The sequence below is a fragment of the Entelurus aequoreus genome, linkage group LG26 (assembly GCF_033978785.1).
Source record: "Entelurus aequoreus isolate RoL-2023_Sb linkage group LG26, RoL_Eaeq_v1.1, whole genome shotgun sequence".
Lineage (NCBI taxonomy): Eukaryota > Metazoa > Chordata > Actinopteri > Syngnathiformes > Syngnathidae > Entelurus > Entelurus aequoreus.
Genome location: NC_084756.1, coordinates 2,193,260 through 2,211,570, shown reverse-complemented (window position 1 = coordinate 2,211,570; position 18,311 = coordinate 2,193,260). Strand labels below are relative to the sequence as shown.

Here is an 18,311-nt window from a genome sequence, read left to right as displayed (position 1 = left end):
TCACAAAGTTGCCGGAGGTCCTTAACCTGCACGCGACTGTCCTGTTTCGCACCTGTCCAAAAAAAAAAAACAATAATCGATTTCTTCAGATTCCAGCAGCTGTCAAAGACAAAGTATCCTTCCAGCGACGGGCAGTCAAAGCCGAAGTGCTATCGATCGCTGTCAATGACGTAAGAGGAAACATGACCACGGAAGTAAATGGGGGAGGGAAGGTTTTTGTAGAGGGAAGAAATTTGGCGTGACAGCCCACAGCTCGAGTTTTGTTGGCCCGCCGCATACTTTCGAAATAAAAATAAAAACCTAAAATAAAAAAACACTAAAATTGTAGCTAAGCTACACGTTACTCTCCATTAAATGTAACTAAGTTACAAGCTATTCTCAATTAAATGTAGCTAAGCTACAAGTTACTCTCCAATAAATGTAGCTAAGCTACAAGTTACTCTCCATTAAATGTAGCTAAGCTACAAGTTACTCTCCATTAAATGTAGCTAAGTTACAAGTTACTCCCCATTAAATGTAGCTAAGCTACAAGTTACTCTCCATTAAATGTAACCTAGGCTGACCATACGTCGTCTTTTCCCCGGACATGTCCTCTTTTGTGGGTTTTTTAAATGCCTCAAATGTCCGGCATTTTGAGTTAGGATTGCGTGTATTTTCAGGCAACCTCTCACAACTAAATTAAGGGCGTGCCGTGATGGCACTGCATATATTATCCTCTATTACTTGCACAAACAGCATGCCAGCCCAGCCTCATGTTGTATGAAGCTTTGACTTGCACATGTGGGAGACAGCAAGGCATACTTGCTCAGCAGTCACACAGCTTACACTGACGGTGGTTGTATATAACAACTTTAACACTGTTACGTTACAAATATGCGCCACACTGTGAACCCACACCAAAAAAGAATGACAAATACATTTCTGGAGAACCTCCGCACCGTAACACAACATAAACACAACACAACAAATACCCAGAATCCCATGCAGCCCTAACTCTCTAACCTCAACCAACGCACGGAGGGAGGGGGGTGGGGTGGGGGGGTGGGGGTGATGTGTGGGGGGGATTTGGTGCTAGCGGGCGTGTAACTGGGGGAATTAGGGCTGCATGGGATTCTGGGTATTTGTTGTGTTGTGTTTATGTTGTGTTATGGTGCGGAGGTTCTCCAGAAATGTATTTGTCATTCTTTTTTGGTGTGGGTTCACAGTGTGGCGCATATTTGTAACAGTGTTAAAGTTGTTATTTACGGCCACCGTCAGTGTAAGCTGTGTGGCTGCTGAGCAAGTAAGCCTTGCTATCATATTCGAGTGCAAGCAGAAGGTGCATTTAACATGTGGCCGAGCAGGTACGCTGTTTAAAGGCCTACTGAAACCCACTACTACCGACCACGCAGTCTGATAGTTTATATATCAATGATGAAATCTTAACATTATAACACATGCCAATACGGCCGGGTTAACTTATAAAGTGACATTTTAAATTTGCCGCTAAACTTCCGGTTCGAAACGCCTCTGAGGATGACGTATGCGTGTGACGTAGCCCGGCGAACACGGGTATGCCTTCCACATTGAAGCCGATACGAAAAAGCTCTGTTTTCATTTCATAATTCCACAGTATTCTGGACATCTGTGTTCGTGAATCTGTTTCAATCATGTTCATTGCATTATGGAGAAGGAAGCCGAGCAAGCAAAGAAGAAAGTTGTCGGTGCGAAATGGACGTATTTTTCGAACGTAGTCAGCCACAACAGTACACAGCCGGCGCTTCTTTGTTTACATTCCCGAAAGATGCAGTCAAGATGGAAGAACTCGGATAACAGAGACTCTAACCAGGAGGACTTTTGATTTGGATACACAGACGCCTGTAGAGAACTGGGACAACACAGACTCTTACCAGGATTACTTTGATTTGGATGACAAAGACGCAGACGTGCTACTGTGAGTATGCAGCTTTGGCTTTTTTTTGCGTATGTACGTAACTTTTTTTAAATATATAAGCTTTATGAACCTTGGGTTAGGTGAACGGTCTTTTGGGCTGAGTGATTGTGTGTGTTGATCATGTGTTTGAATTGTATTGGCGTGTTCTATGGAGCTAGGAGCTAGCAGAGGAGCTAGGAGCTAGCATAACACGTACCGTACCGTACGTGCGTGTCACGTACGTAACTTTTTAAAAATATATAAGCTTTATGAACCTTGGGTTAGGTGAACGGTCTTTTGGGCTGAGTGATTGTGTGTGTTGATCGGGTGTTTGAATTGTATTGGTGTGTTCTATGGAGCTAGGAGCTAGCAGAGGAGCTAGGAGCTAGCATAACAAACACGCAGGTGTTATTATGCAGGATTAATTTGTGGCATATTAAATATAAGCCTGGTTGTGTTGTGGCTAATAGAGTATATATATGTCTTGTGTTTATTTACTGTTGTAGTCATTCCCAGCTGAATATCAGGTACCGTGAGTATGCAGCCTTGGCTGCTAAACATTCGATAACTTGTAAAGTTATCGAATGTTTAAAAGTGGTACCCCAAAAATATACACTGTGGGACCCCATTTGTATGATTTGATGGGGTCCCTGGGACCCCATTTTGAAAATTCCTAGCGCCAACACTACTGTCAACATAGGAGAAAAAATGCTTTATTTAAATAAATATATTACTTATGAAGCAAGTTCGAGTATCATTGGAAAATGTTCACCTAGTCCCGGCCTTGGCGTGCTGCCCGCCTTGGCACGCATATATGTGTCCTCTTTTTGGGATTTCAGAATATGGTCAGCCTAATGTAACCAATCTACAAGTTACTCTCCATTACATGTAGCTAAGCTACAAATTACTCTCCATTAAATGTAGCTATGCTACAAGTTACTCCCCATTAAATGTAGCTAAGCTACAAGTTACTCTCCATTAAATGTAACTAAGCTACAAGTTACTCCCCATTAAATGTAGCTAAGCTACAAGTTACTCTCCATTAAATGTAACCAATCTACAAGTTACTCTCCATTATATGTAGCTAAGCTACAGGTTACTCTCCATTAAATTTAGTTAAGCTACAAGTTACTCCCCATTAAATGTAGCTAAGCTACAAGTTACTCTCCATTAAATGTAACTAAGCTACAAGTTACTCCCCATTAAATGTAGCTAAGCTACAAGTTACTCTCCATTAAATGTAACCAATCTACAAGTTACTCTCCATTATATGTAGCTAAGCTACAGGTTACTCTCCATTAAATTTAGTTAAGCTACAAGTTACTCTCCATTAAATGTAGCTAAGCTACAAGTTACTCTCCATTAAATGTACCTAAGCTACAAGTTACTCTCCATTAAATGTAGCTAAGCTACAAGTTACTCCCCACTAAATGTAGCTAATCTACAAGTTACTCTCCATTAAATGTAACTAATCTACAAGTTACTCCCCATTAAATGTAGCTAAGCTACAAGTTACTCTCCATTAAATGTAGCTAAGCTACAAGTTACTCTCCATTAAATGTAACCAATCTACAAGTTACTCTCCATTACATGTAGCTAAGCTACAAGTTACTCTCCGTTAAATGTAGCTAAGCTGCAAGTTACTCTCCATTAATTGTAGCTAAGCTACAAGTTACTCTCCATTAATTGTAGCTAAGCTACAAGTTACTCCCCATTAAATGTAGCTAAGCTACAAGTTACTCTCCATTAAATGTAACCAATCTACAAGTTACTCTCCATTACATGTAGCTAAGCTACAAGTTACTCTCCATTAAATGTAGCTAAGCTACAAGTTACTCTCCATTAATTGTAGCTAAGCTACAAGTTACTCTCCATTAATTGTAGCTAAGCTACAAGTTACTCTCCATTAAATGTAGCTAAACTACAAGTTACTCTCCATTAAATGTAGCTAAGCTACAAGTTACTCTCCATTAAATGTAGCTAAGCTACAAGTTACTCTCCAATAAACGTTGGAAATCTAAGATGCTTGTATGCAAAATTTCTCACAATTGTGTATCACATTCCTCTTAATGAACCTGAGTTGTAGCGTTTGGAGCGTGCAGAGGAATGTGACACCGGAGCCTCATACCTAAACACGCTGTGCAACTCGACCCTCTTTGAAACAACAGGCTGCTGACCCCCACTATCTTGACTCTGCCCCCCCGACACACACTCATTCCAGCCGGGGCGATTAATAGTCGTCCCGTTCTCTCCCCTTGGAAGGAAAACGACAAGCTTTCATGGTTTCAATCAGGCCCGTGGAAGCGGCGCGTACTAACCCCGGTGCTGCACTCTACCCCGCCCCCTCCAGGCCTTCTTATCGAAAGTACAGTGCCTGCTTTTAAGGGCCACAATCAGGAAACCTGACATCTGTTTTCAATTGGGGTGTCGTCAGAGTACCCCCCCACACACACACTCAGACCCTCACATTGGCCTGTTCTGTGCATTGCAATGAAAAGGCCTGTTGGCTTTGATTCTGTGCAGGTAGACATTGGAGGGGTCGGTTTGCACAGTGAGGCTTTTTATTGATTGTATCCACAGAGAGTATACACCATCTTTCAGCAATATCGCCAGCGTGCAGAGGTAGAAACGGCGATAAAAAGACCATCAGTGCACTTAGTCCATTTGTAAATATTTCCTCCTTGCTGCTTTCAGTGTTTAACGTAGTCGAGTACTCAACATCCTCTCCGTGTTTACAACCTGGATCGCTGCTTTAAATGTTGCATGAAGGCCTCGGCACATTCCGGAATGGTAACGGTAGTGTTTTCACGCGGGATGTTGTGTCACGATTCGGTGAGCGTCGCATGTAGCGTGACCTCGAGGATGCGGAAACAGCGCAGGTAAAAGTGGAATGAAGTATATCGGGGGTGTCAAACTCATTCTCATTGAGGGCCACATCGCAGTAAAGGCTGCTTTCAGAGGGCCGCTTTTTTTAAATTGATTTACATTATGCATGCGGGTAAGAACCTGTGATTAATCGTGATTAAGCGAAATGCATATGAATTTGATTATTAGATTTTTTTATGTCTAACTTGCTTTAAAATCATAAATAAAATATGTGAAAACATTCAGTGTAAAAACAATCAGTGTATACAAATTCAATGGAAAAAAATTCAGTGTATAAAAAATTCAGTGTATGAATATTTATTGTAAAAACATTCAGCGTAAAAAAAAATCAGTGTATAAAAATTAAATGTAAAACAATTCAGTGTAATAAAAATTCAGTGTAAAAAATTCAGTGTAAAAAAATCAGTGTATAAATATTTTTTGTAAAAACATTCAGTGTAAAAAATTTAAGTGTATACAAATTCAATGTAAAAAAATTCAGTGTATAAACAATTCAGTGTAAAAAAAAATCAGTGTATAAATATTTATTGTAAAAACATTCAGTGTAAAACATTCAGTGTATAAAAATTCAATGTAAAAAATTCAGTGTAATAAAAATTCAGTATAATAAATTCAGTGTAAAAAATTCAGTGTGAAAAAAATTCAGTGTAAAAAAAATCAGTGTATAAATATTCAATGGTAAAAAATTCAGTTTAAAAAAAATTAAGTGTATAAATATTCAATGTAAAAAAATGGTGTATAAAAAAGTCAGTGTAAAAAAAACAGTGTATAAATATTTATTGTAATAAAAATTCAGGGTAAAAAATGCAGTGTAAAAAATCAGTGTATAAATGTTTAATGTAAAAACATTAAGTGTAGAAAAAATCAGTATATAAAAATTTGATGTCAAAAAATCAGTGTAACAAAAATTCAGTGTAAAAAAATCAGTGTAAAACAATCAGTGTATAAATATTTAATGTAAAAACATCAAGTGTAAAAAAATCAGTGTAAAAAAATTGTGTAAAATAATTGAGTGCTAAAAAATACAGTGTAAAAAATTTGGTGCAAAAAAAAATCGGTGCTGTCAAGTTCTGTGTTGAAAATTTTGCTGTTTCAAAAAGCATGACTCACTTCCGGTAAATTAAGACTGAAACAATCGATCCTGTCTCAGAACCAGCCAATGAGGTGTCAAGTTTGAAGTCACATGACACGGGTCTTGCAAAGTAGCATAAAAAAGGCAGTTAACTAGACTACCTGGGCATAATAGAACATCATTAATATTTCAACACGGCCCACTGGATATTTTCTAACTGTACAAATGATTCATGCAGACTGAGATGGGTCTTGTTTACAGAGCCTGATAGCAAATGTCAGATGGAGGCAGATTTCTACAAGAAAGTTCTGCAGAACAGTGATATCATATTGATTATGTGGATTACGTTTCGCCGTGTTTGTTACACATTTGTTTTTAATGCAATCGTCAGCATAATTTGGTGTAGAAAAATTAAGTTCACAAAATTCCAAGGCAAAAAGTTCAGTGTCAAAAAAAGCTTTTGTAATAAAGACAGAAATTAACCTCCATAAATTAACATTTACTGCCATATACTCACGGGATGAACGTTTTCAAAGAATGACTGTGTTGCGATCGCTCACAACAGATTATTTTTAATGACAAGCGACACATCTCATAATAGAAATCATATCCAGACTCCAATTGATTTAGAAGCCAAGCCACAGCGCGCTCCCGTGACGACATGTGTGCACAACAGACGTGTTGTTTCATATGCGCTCCTCTTATGAAAATGAATGAGAGCGTCAAACCTCATAAGCAAAAAAAAAACAATCGTAATGACTCTAAAAGAAATGTGAAAATAGTAACACAGAAGATGATTATACAGTAACGCAGCTTTTAATTATTGCGATTACCACGAATAAACGCACCACGGCCAAAATGCAGAGTGTGAGTGAAGATTTATGAGGAATAGCGCCCAAGTCCAGCCTGGCACGAGTCGCCCTAACTACCTTTTAACTACCCAGCTCTGGGATCCGCCAAGCTTTATTTTGTTTTATGTCAGAATTGCATGCTACGTCGTAACTTCCAGTGCTGTGTGGATACCATAAAGTGCTACAGAACGGATCTTTACAACCTTTACTGCTGCCTATTATGTGGACACTGTTCCAACTCAGAGTGTTTCCAAGAAAATCCCGATATACATCTTGAACCTCATCAAGAAATCAGAATATTTATGAGAACTTTATAGCTTATCCTTGTATTTTGTATTTATTACTCACTAGAGATGTCCGATAATATCGGACTGCCGATATTATCGGCCGATAAATGATTTAAAATGTAATAGAGGAAACCGGTATTGGTTTCAAAAAAGTAAAATGTATGACTTTTTAAGACGCTGCTGTGTACACGGACATAGGGAGAAGTACAGAGCACCAAAAAACCTTAAAAGCACTTCCTTTGCGTGCCGTCCAATCACACAATATCGACGGCTTTTCACACACACAAGTGAATGCTAAGCATACTTGGTCAACAGCCATACAGGTCACACTGAGGGTGACCGTATAAACAACTTTTAACACTGTTACAAATATGCGCCACACTGTGAACCCACACCAAACAAGAATGACAAACACATTTCGGGAGAACATCTGCACCGTAACACAACATAAACACAACAGAACAAATACCCAGAACCCCTTGCAGCACTAACTCTTCCCTACACCCCCCGCTACCTCCCCAACCCCGCCCACCTCAACCTCCTCATGCTCTCTCAGGGAGAGCATTTCCCAAATTCCAAGCTGCTGTTTTGAGGCATGTTAAAAAAAAAATGCACTTTGTGACTTCAATAATAAATATGGCAGTGCCATGTTGGCATTTTTTTCCATAACTTGAGTTGATTTATTTTGGAAAACCTTGTTACATTGTTTAATGCTTCCAGTGGGGCATCACAACAAAATTAGGCATAATAATGTGTTAATTCCACGACTGTATATATCGGTATCGGTTGATATCGGAATCTGTAATTAAGAGTTGGACAATATTGGAATATCGGATATCGGCAAAAAAGCCATTATCGGACATCTCTATTACTCACTCATTGTCTATTCATTCATTTATTTATTTACTTATTCATTTACCCTATTTTCCGGACCATAGGGCGCACCGGATTATAAAGTGCACTGCCGATGTATGGCCTATTTTCGATCTTTTTTCATATATAAGGCGCACCGGATTATAGGGCGGTCTTATTATTTATTTTTTTCAAAATGTTGCATAGATGATGTTTTACAGATCATCTTTAAGTCGCTTTGTGACAGTCGCTTCAGGATGCACCGTTTTGTTTGTCTTATTTACGTGTCTCACCTTGGACAGCGTCTTCTCCCCGTCTATGAATTGATTAACGTGGACCCCGACTTAAACAAGTTGAAAAACGTATTCGGTCCATTTAGTGGTCAATTGTACGGAATATGTACTGTACTGTGCAATCTACTAATAAAAGTTTCAATCAATCAATCAATCAATCAGTCATCTTTGTTGTAGCGGGGAAGTGTGCAAGGACGGGAGTGGAAGAAGTATCAAAAGATGGAGCTAACTGTTTTAATGACATTGAGACTTTACTTCAATCAATAACGGAGCAGCATCTCCTCATCCGGAAACAACAGCAAGGCCAGAAATGTGTCCCGTGAAAAAAACGTTCGACCTGAACTCTCTAATAACTAAAGTTCCTCGGGTGAATAATGTAATCTCACTACACTGGTATGTTTTAGCGCTTTCATGGCGAGTTTACTGACAGATATAAGTAAGAACTTTACACTACTTTATATTAGAAATGGCAACAGCGGAGGATGAATGTCCCATAACAAGAAGATAGAGAAAAAAAAGAAGCTTATCGACTACGGTGTTGGCACGGACTACAAAGGCGGACACGCGCAATTTTTCAGGATTTATGCATTAAAATTCTATTATGTTTTTTTAAGGCGGTCTGTCATAACGTTTTTAGCATTCAATCAGACATTATTGTGAGGTTTTGTATTAGTGTTCCTAAAAATCAGATATATTGGCCCCCAGACACATTTTTTTCTCTAAATTTGGCCCCCCAAGTCAAAATAACTGCCCAGGCCTGATGTAGACGTTGAAGTGATTTAGAAGGCTGTTTACTGTTGGCCTTTGTCACAAAGTTTACACGCCCTTTTATATTGTGAAACTGGAAGACATACAAAAAAATTTGTTCTTATGTGTATAAAATGTGTGCTGAATGTTTACATTAAATCAAAATACATAGCAAAATTAGCAGTTATGTTGCATACAGACTGGAATGTTAACTTTTAGCATTAACTTATTGCAGAGCTGGGCAAATATTTTGACTCGGGGGCCACATTGAGAGAAAAAAGGTGTCTGGGGGGAGAGGGGGGGCGGGCAAGGTGTATGTGTGTATAAATAATATGTACACATTTAGCTGTAAAAATCTGCTGTACAGTATGTGTGTTTGGGTCCCTTTTTTTCCAGGAACACTAATACCAAAAGTCACAATGTCCGATAGAGTTCTCAAAACGTTAAAGTCTCAAAAAGACATAAAATGCCTTTTCATTGACACATACCGTAATTTCCGGACTATAAGCCGCTACTTTTTCCCCTCGTTCTGGTCCCTGCGGCTTATACAAGGGTGCGGCTTATTTGCGGCCTGTTCTTCTCCGACACCGACGAAGAGGATTTCGGTGGTTTTAGTACGCAGGAGGAAGACGATGACACAATGATTAAAGACTGACTTTTCATATACCGGTAGGCTGGTTATTTTGATAACGTACAGGCGAGCACTTTGTATTACTTTGCACCGTTGTATTATTTGTACTCTGCACGAATGCTGTTTGCCATGTCAAAGATGTGAAAGTTTGATTGAATGATTGAAAGATTTATTGTTAATAAATGGGACGCTTTGCGTTCCCAAACAGTCATCTCTGTCCCGACAATCCCCTCAGTGGTAGCAGGAACCCCTATATACTACGGTAATTACACATCAAAACCCTGCGGCTTATAGTCGGGTGCGGCTTATATATGGAGCAATCTGTATTTTCCCCTAAATTTAGCTGGTGCGGCTTATAGTCAGGTGCGGCTTATAGTCCAGAAATTACGGTACTTAATATACAATACAACCGCACCTCTCCTTTATATCATAAGTAGACATTACATGCTCTTGTTCACATCTGTCATCATTTGTAAAAACAACCATGATTTTAACAGACACACCTCACAATTTACAACAAAACGCTCTAATGGATAAATATAATACACATTAAGTTGATGTGTCAATCATAGTGTCCACCTTAGTGACCGTGTGAGCAGCTTTGATTGCCGCTTTGATGATAAAGGTCTAAAAAAATTATGTAGAACGTCCGGTGGGCCGGTTTGAAAATCCTAACGGGCCGCATGTGGCCCGTGGGCCGTATTTTGCCCAGGTCTGGCTTATTGTAACTAGTATACACCGTCAATGAACTTGCACAAGTGTAATATATTGGATACACTTACAAACAAAGCTTTGTCAAGGCTCAACAAACGATGATGCATAGCTTCAGAGAGACATGTTTGTCGAGCACATTGTCTCAAACAAAATGGAAAAACAAGATGGCCGCTCTGACCTTCGACCTTATTCAGGTGACATGACAGCCAATAAAAAATGGGGGGCGTTTCTAACTGAAATGATTTCCTTAAACCACCACCAAGGGGCACTGTGTAACATTACACTTGATTTGCTTGTCTTAGGTACGACCCATTTTATCCCAGTTTGTCTCTCTCTCTCACAATACCACAAGTAAACAGCCATGTAAACAACAACAATGGCGACCCAGCCCCCACAATGCATTGCCAAATCACGTGCCCGTTCCAGCCCTATAGGGATCGGTACCCCCAACAAAACAGCCCTGAGAGGTGGGACGGTAACTTTTCACCTTAATTTGCTCTGGCATATACCGTATTTCCTCGACCATGGGGCGCACCGGATTATAGCACTGCCGATGCTTTTTTCATACTAAAGGCGCAACGGATTATAAGGCGCATTAAAGAGGTCATATTAGCAAAGGCAATGGCCTAGTACCTGACTGCCCCCTAGCCAGGGATACGGTGAAGACCTCAACGGCGGAGCAGGCGGAAGACGGTAGATGTAAGAACTACCACAACGGCTGTGATGACGGAAGAAGGCACCCCCACATCCATGTGGGCCCAGTTATGGGGAAATAACAAATAAGACCTCAACGGTGGAACAGGCGGAGGATGATTGCTAACCCTATGGAGCGTCACAACGGCTGGGATGGCGGATGAAGGCTGCAGCAGAAAAGGGTCCCCAGTCGTCTTGGACTCCATGCCACTGGACCCTGACCCGGATCTGTCAAGGATCGGGTGGTGACTGTCTGTGCACCAGTCTCCCCACGTTAAACAAAGTCACGCACAAGCATCCTCCGTAGAGGGAAACCCCCCCTAACAGGAGGATCGTCATACTCGCTCGAGTGACTGCCGATGATGATGATGATGACACTATGTACCAAATAAAATTGCTTCGAGGTCGGTAAGCACAACCAGAATTATTCCGTACTGATTTTAAGTGCGCCTTACAGTCCGAAAAATACGGTAAATGAGTAGAATCCTCAATTTTCAGCTTTTGTAAGTAAAGTGTCTTTCTGTGCTGGCTCTTGTGTAAAAGGCACCGGCGAATAAATCTATTGTTACGACTTTGATGCACCAATTATGGGGGACATTTGTGTGAAAGAGAAAGCTAAAAATGGTGCTGCTTGGAGAAACGAGGGTCTTAACAAGCTGTGTGAGTCACAGTACAAACTTGACTTGGTGTTGTTTCTGACATCTGACTGCCCAATGCATCTGCTCCGCCTATGGTGGCTCTACAAACAATGAGTCCCATAATTACACACTCGAACCTTGGCAGGGACCTTGGGCTTGGTTCATGGCCGGACTGTAGAGCCGCCCTAAAACCACTTGACAACACACACAGACCTTGAACTGTGTTGTGGAAATTGCAGATTGGCTAAATATTTAGGGCTCAAGAATGCTCTCTCTCTCTCTCGCGTGTGTTTCATCACAGCTCTCTCAGTGTTCTCCAGAAGAAGCCAGCTCAGTGTTGTCTGCAGGGGTTTTCCCGGGTGGCCCTGCCCAGCCATGCTACCACAACTCCTCTCTCCGTTTGTCCCGGTAACCGTTACACTCTAGAGCATCCATAAATCTCACCCAGGGAGTTGCCACTTGCAAGACCGGGGCCCTTGGATTACGTAATGTGCAGCCTGGCTTCCATCACTAAAGACAGTTTAGAGTTCGGTATTCGTGTTTAGCTGAACAGTTGAGGACTTTTACATCTGTGGGGTTCTGGATATTAGCTGGCCCTTTGTAGCTTGTGATTAGGACACTGGAGTGTTTTGCGGTTTCTGTTTTAGAATCTATGCAGAAAAATTTCGACGCAAGTTGTTTTTGTGATTCACAGGGGTGTCCGAACTATCACTCGAAGGCCAAATTTGGCCCGCAGACGTCTTCAAATTGGCCTGCAAGACGTCATGAATTTAAGAAAGAACTTCATCCGAAGAGAGATTGCGTCCATTTTAAAAGCCTGACAGCTTGAGTTTTTCAGGTCAATGACCTTTAATTATGTCTTGCATTTAACTATGCACATCAATTACTTATATGGCCTAATGCAAACAACCTTCCCTAATCATGGTGCAGTAAAAAAAACAAAAAAAAACAACCAACACAAAATGTCAAAAGACATGGCCACTAAACTATGATAGATATTATAAAAAACATCCATTCAAAATAAAAATTAAAAAAATAAATAAAAATTACACCCATTTAAATCCAGTACAAAGCATGATAGGAAAAATGCACAAAATGCTCTCCACACTTATTAGATTGGTGCATTTTAGCTGCTTCATATTTGTGATTAATTACAAAATTTTAAGAAGGTCGTTCGTCACAGAAGTAAACAAAGTAGGAGTCGAACTTTCACATACTCTTAATTTATTTATTATTATATTATTTGAATTATATCAATTATATTAATATAATAATATATATAATAATATATAATATATATATATATATATATATATATATATATATATATATATATATATATATATATATATATATATATATATATATATATATATATATATATATATATATATATATATATATATATATATATATATATATATATATATATATATATATATATATATATATATATATATATACTACCGTTCAAAAGTTTGGGGTCACCCAAACAATTTTGTGGAATAGCCTTCATTTCTAAGAACAAGAATAGACTGTCGAGTTTCAAATGGAAGTTCTCTTTTTCTGGCCATTTTGAGCGTTTAATTGACCCCACAAATGTGATGCTCCAGAAACTCAATCTGCTCAAAGAAAGGTCCGTTTTGTAGCTTCTGTAACGAGCTAAACTGTTTTCAGATGTGTGAACATGATTGCACAAGGGTTTTCTAATCATCAATTAGCCTTCTGAGCCAATGAGCAAACACATTGTACCATTAGAACACTGGAGTGATAATTGCTGGAAATGGGCCTCTATACACCTATGTAGATATTGCACCAAAAACCAGACATTTGCAGCTAGAATAGTCATTTACCACATTACCAATGTATAGAGTGTATTTCTTTAAAGTCAAGACTAGTTTAAAGTTATCTTCATTGAAAAGTACAGTGCTTTTCCTTCAAAAATAAGGACATTTCAATGTGACCCCAAACTTTTGAACGGTAGTGTATATGTGTATATATATATATATATATATATATATATATATATATATATATATATATATATATATATATATATATATATATATATATATATATATATATATATATATATATATATATATATTGGACACACCTTCTCATTTCAATGTGTTTTCTTTATTTTTATAACTATTTACATTGTAGATTGTCACTGAAGGCATCAAAACTATGACACCTGTGAAGTGAAAACCATTTCAGTTGACTACCTCTTGAAGCTCATCGAGAGAATGCCAAGAGTGTGCAAAGGGTGGCTATCTTGAATAAACTAAAACATACAACTATTTCACCTTTTTTTGTTAAGTACATAACTCCACATGTTTTCATTCATAGTTGTGATGCCTTCAGTGACTATCTAAACAACCAACACAAAATGTCAACAGACATGGTCACTAAACTTTGTAGATATTATAAAAAAAAACATGAAAACAAAGAAAACACATTGAATGAGAAGGTGTGTACATGCGATCCTTTTGGTCCTCAAACACATTTTTTTGAGCCCAATGCGGCCCCCAAGTCAAAAGGTTTGGACATCCCGGGCTTACGAGCTCTGGACGACACCCAGTTTGAATGAAGTCATCCAGTGTGTGATTCATTTAAAGCCACAACAAAGAGGTTTAGTTCAGCCTCAGCTCCAATGTGATATCTGGGACCTGCACTGATTTAAACTTGGCTTTGTCCCACTTTTCCCTGCGGTTAATTTTATGATTAATGACCTGAAACTGGAGTTTAATCAAAACTTTTTACACAACTCCTTGGAAGGGAATCTGATCATGTGAAGGCTTCAAGGTGTTTATCGCCTTATTAGGTCGCAGTTTTGTGACGATTTTGACGTTGCCGGACATCAGTTCTCACTCAGAGACACAGTCTGGCCCAAGACGGAAAGAAGCCCCTTTGGAAAAACTGTCAGAAAGACAGGATGCAGTGAACAAGACTGGTGGCTAAATCAGAGATGAGGTCATGCTGAGATGCTGAGATGGAACATGAATTACACCAATGCATTTGATTGGAACAACTTTCGCAATTCCAGTTTCTCATTTGAACTCGAGTGTGTGAGCTTCCTCCAAAGTTCCATCAAGCTCAACAATGTCTCAGGACTGTATAGACGCACACCCCTGGCCTCACATTACAGCCTGCTAAATATAAGGATGCACGTTTTTCAAAGTTTGGGAGACCAAGGTGGTGAAAAAGTGGCCAAAAAGGAAATTTTTACAGAAAAAGTCCAAATAATACAAAAAAGTTCCTCACTAAAAATGATCCCTTTGTTTAGCTTGGTGTATCACATGTTGGGTGAAAAACAGTCTTATCAAAATCAGACCTCCTCAAAATTCAACTCTCAGGATGGAGTTAGTTGTTTTTTTGTAATTCAGAGATCAGAAAGGTTGTTGGGTTAAAACCAGGACTCAAACTGGAAGGAGCATTCAAACCCTCACCCCCCAAGCTCCTTCAGCCCTTCACTCTCCATTCAACTTCTGCAAGAATGCGACTTACCATTCACGATTGTGCCTATGAGGAGTAAAGCCAAGGCCAGCATTCGGGCGCCTCGGTCTGCTCGCTGCGGGGCTGATGCTGCCATGTGCGCGTCTCTGCGTGGGTCAAAATGGAGGGAAAGCGGAGGTAAAAGCAGGCTTAGCTGAGGCTTTAAGGTTTCCTTTTACTCAGAGTGGATAAAGCACCACTTGTGTTCTGTCACTTTTATACGACCCTCCCTCCCTGCCTCCCTCGCTGAGGCCCAGCCCTGCACCCGTCTTCCGCTAGTTACTTTAACCCTTCCTCCAAGGCCACGCCCACTCACCGCCAAGCAAGGCAGATGTTGGGGACGCTGTCTTTTAGTTTTTTTCTTCAAACACCCAAACCCGGGCTTTCAAACTGAAAATGAAGGTGCTCTCTGAGGACCGTGACCTCATCTGGATGGGCACAATGAAAAGGTGGCGGCCTAGAAAAGACCGGGGCACTTTTCTGCTGACAGGCTTACGGAGATGGACTGCAGCTCACAATATCATGCTCGGGAACAAAGGTGCGACTCAGTGTCATGCTAATTCCTTCTGTAGCCCGGAGCCCAACCAGGCCGTCAATCAGACACCGCGGGGACCGTAGAAACGTTTCACACTTCTACAGAGACCCCCGCTTATGGCCCCCACCACCTCGCCCCTATTGTGCACATTAAAAATTGTTCCCCTGCTCTCACACATCTGGAACCACTGGTGAAGGTATGCTAAATGACTTGTTAAACAAACACGGCGTCCTCTCTTCGACAACATTTAGTCGAAGCCGACTATTCTTAAAGGAGTCAGTAACATGACACCTAACTCTTCTCCCCATTTCCTCTGCCACCCCTCCTCCTCCTGGCAGACCCCTACCAAAGCTCAGACTCAAACAGCGGGGTGTTGAGGCGACCAATTGGCCTCTCACCGTGACTTCAGATGAGCTCTGCACCCCCAAACCGATAAGGGACAGCAGCCATGAACGCCCGTTGCGGCGACCACAGCAGCCACATCACCCCAGTAAAACCTTTGTTAGTCCGCTAACTGATCAAGTACTTTGGCTACATTTCAGTCCTCGTTAATCACGACTTCCTGTCAGATGGCACTAAACAGGACTTTAACCCTCGGCAGAACCAGCACAGACCCTTACCAATGGGCTTTGCATCTTCTTTGAAGGCCCCATTTTATAGTGTATGTCAACATTTTTAAATAAGTCCAACATGTCCCACAATAAAGTACCATATTTTTTGGACTATAAGCCACACTTCAAAAATGGACAGCGCACCTTATAACCCGGTGCGCCTAATGTACGTATTAGTTCTGGTTGTGCTTACCGACCTCCAAGGAATTTTTTTTGGATAAGTGTGACCAGTAGATGGCAGTCACACATAAGAGTTACGTGTGGACCACAGGTTGACGCCTGTTCAATTGTTGTCAGTGGATTATCCATATGTGGTAAAGGTTTGCCCAAACCCGTAATCCCAGGGAGAGCAGACATTGTGCAGTAAGTGATTGTTTAATTGTGTGAATGCCTGAGCATTGTACACCAAAAAACATATATGTAGTAGTGTTGCTCCACAGCCCACAGTTTTCATCTGATCGGAACTGTGTAGTATCAAAACGTTCGGCTCAAATGGGAATAATGAGCTCCCCAAAACATTTTTAAAAAAATTTAAAAAATCCTACATTATCCACAATTCATGGTTTTTCGGGTCATTTTCCCCCGGTGAAAATGAACGGGCCATTTTTCGAACTTGCACAATTCCCACATTTCTCAACCGATTCGAACCGTTCCACCATCCACACACACACCACTCACCTTGGGAAATCAAACTACCATTTTCACAGTCCACATTTTTCAACCGTTTTTGGACCATTCCACCTTAAAAAACATTCTTCTTAATTGAGACAACAAAACTGTCATTTTTCTTTTCGTACAAATTCCCGTTTTTTACGAAATTCTGTAAAACCCATTCAAATTCAAACTACGTCACTACGTCAACATTTTTTAACCGTTTTGAAAAATTCCAACACCAACCCATTCATATTATTTAGAAGAATTGTGCTAGTATGAACATTTTCAAAAATTCCCGGTTTTCCAGAAATTCCCACATTTTCAGGAAATTCACATTCAAATGAATGGACGTATTCATAGTTATACAATGCCCAACATTTTTCACCATTTTTTACCCGATTCCGACCTTTCAACCATCAACCCACCCTGTTCTTCCCATATGTCGGCTAACCACATAATTTCCCCATGTTGTCCCGTTCCCAAAATTCCCAGTTTTCCAGTAATTTTCTTCCCATTGACAGGGAATGGGAGATACACAACCTACTGCATATTCCACATTTCTCATCCGATTTGAACCGTTCCCGGTTCCGAAAATTCCTTGATTACCTGGAATTACCAGGAATTTCCTTCCATTGAAAATGAATGGGCAATATACAAAACTCTCCATATCCCACATTTCTCAATCGATTCGAACCATTCCAACATCCACATACTCCAGTCACCTTGGAAAATAAAACTACCATTTTCCAGGTTCAACATTTTTTTCCCAGGAATTCAAAAGAATTCCTGTTTTTCCAAAGCCCTATTTTCACCTCTTCCTGGAAAGTTTTCACAGTCCACATTTTTCAACTGTTTTTGGACCATTCCACCTTCAAAACATTCTTCTTAACTGGGACAACAAAACTATACATTTTCCTTTCGTACAAATTCCCGTTTTTTCCGAAATTCCGTAAAACCCATTTAAATTCAAACTACGTCACTACGTAAACATTTTTTTTACCATTTTGAAAAATTCCAACACCAACCCATTCATATTATTTAGAACAATTGTGCTGTTATCAATATTTTAAAAAATTCCCGGTTTTCCAGAAATTCCCAAAACTCCAGGAAATTCACATTCAAATGAATGGACATATCCACAATGCCCAAAATTATCAAAATATTGCGCCATTTTTTTACCCGATTCCGACCTTTCAACCATCAACCCACACTGTTCTTCCCATATGTCGGCTAACCACATCATTTCCCCATGTTGTCCCGTTCCCAAAATTCCCTGTTTTCCAGTAATTTTCTTCCCATTGACAATGAATGGGAGATACACAATTTACTGCATATTCCACATTTCTCATCCGATTTGAACCGTTCTTGGTTCCGAAAAATCCCTGATTACCTGGAACTACCAGAAATTTCCCTCCATTGAAAATGAATGGGCAATAT

General features: G+C 39.9%; 1 protein-coding gene across 1 annotated transcript in view; it reads right to left on the bottom strand.

The window, feature by feature from the left end:
• The window catches only part of si:ch211-286o17.1 (hematopoietic progenitor cell antigen CD34), a 64,272-nt gene extending 48,963 nt beyond the window's left edge, over nt 1-15,309 (bottom strand). Inside the window, exon 1 of the mRNA XM_062038146.1 lies at nt 15,087-15,309. Coding sequence (XP_061894130.1) covers nt 15,087-15,171 — 85 coding nt within the window. The 5' untranslated portion in view covers nt 15,172-15,309. The remainder of the gene's footprint in view (nt 1-15,086) is intronic.
• Between the last annotated feature and the right edge of the window lie 3,002 nt (nt 15,310-18,311).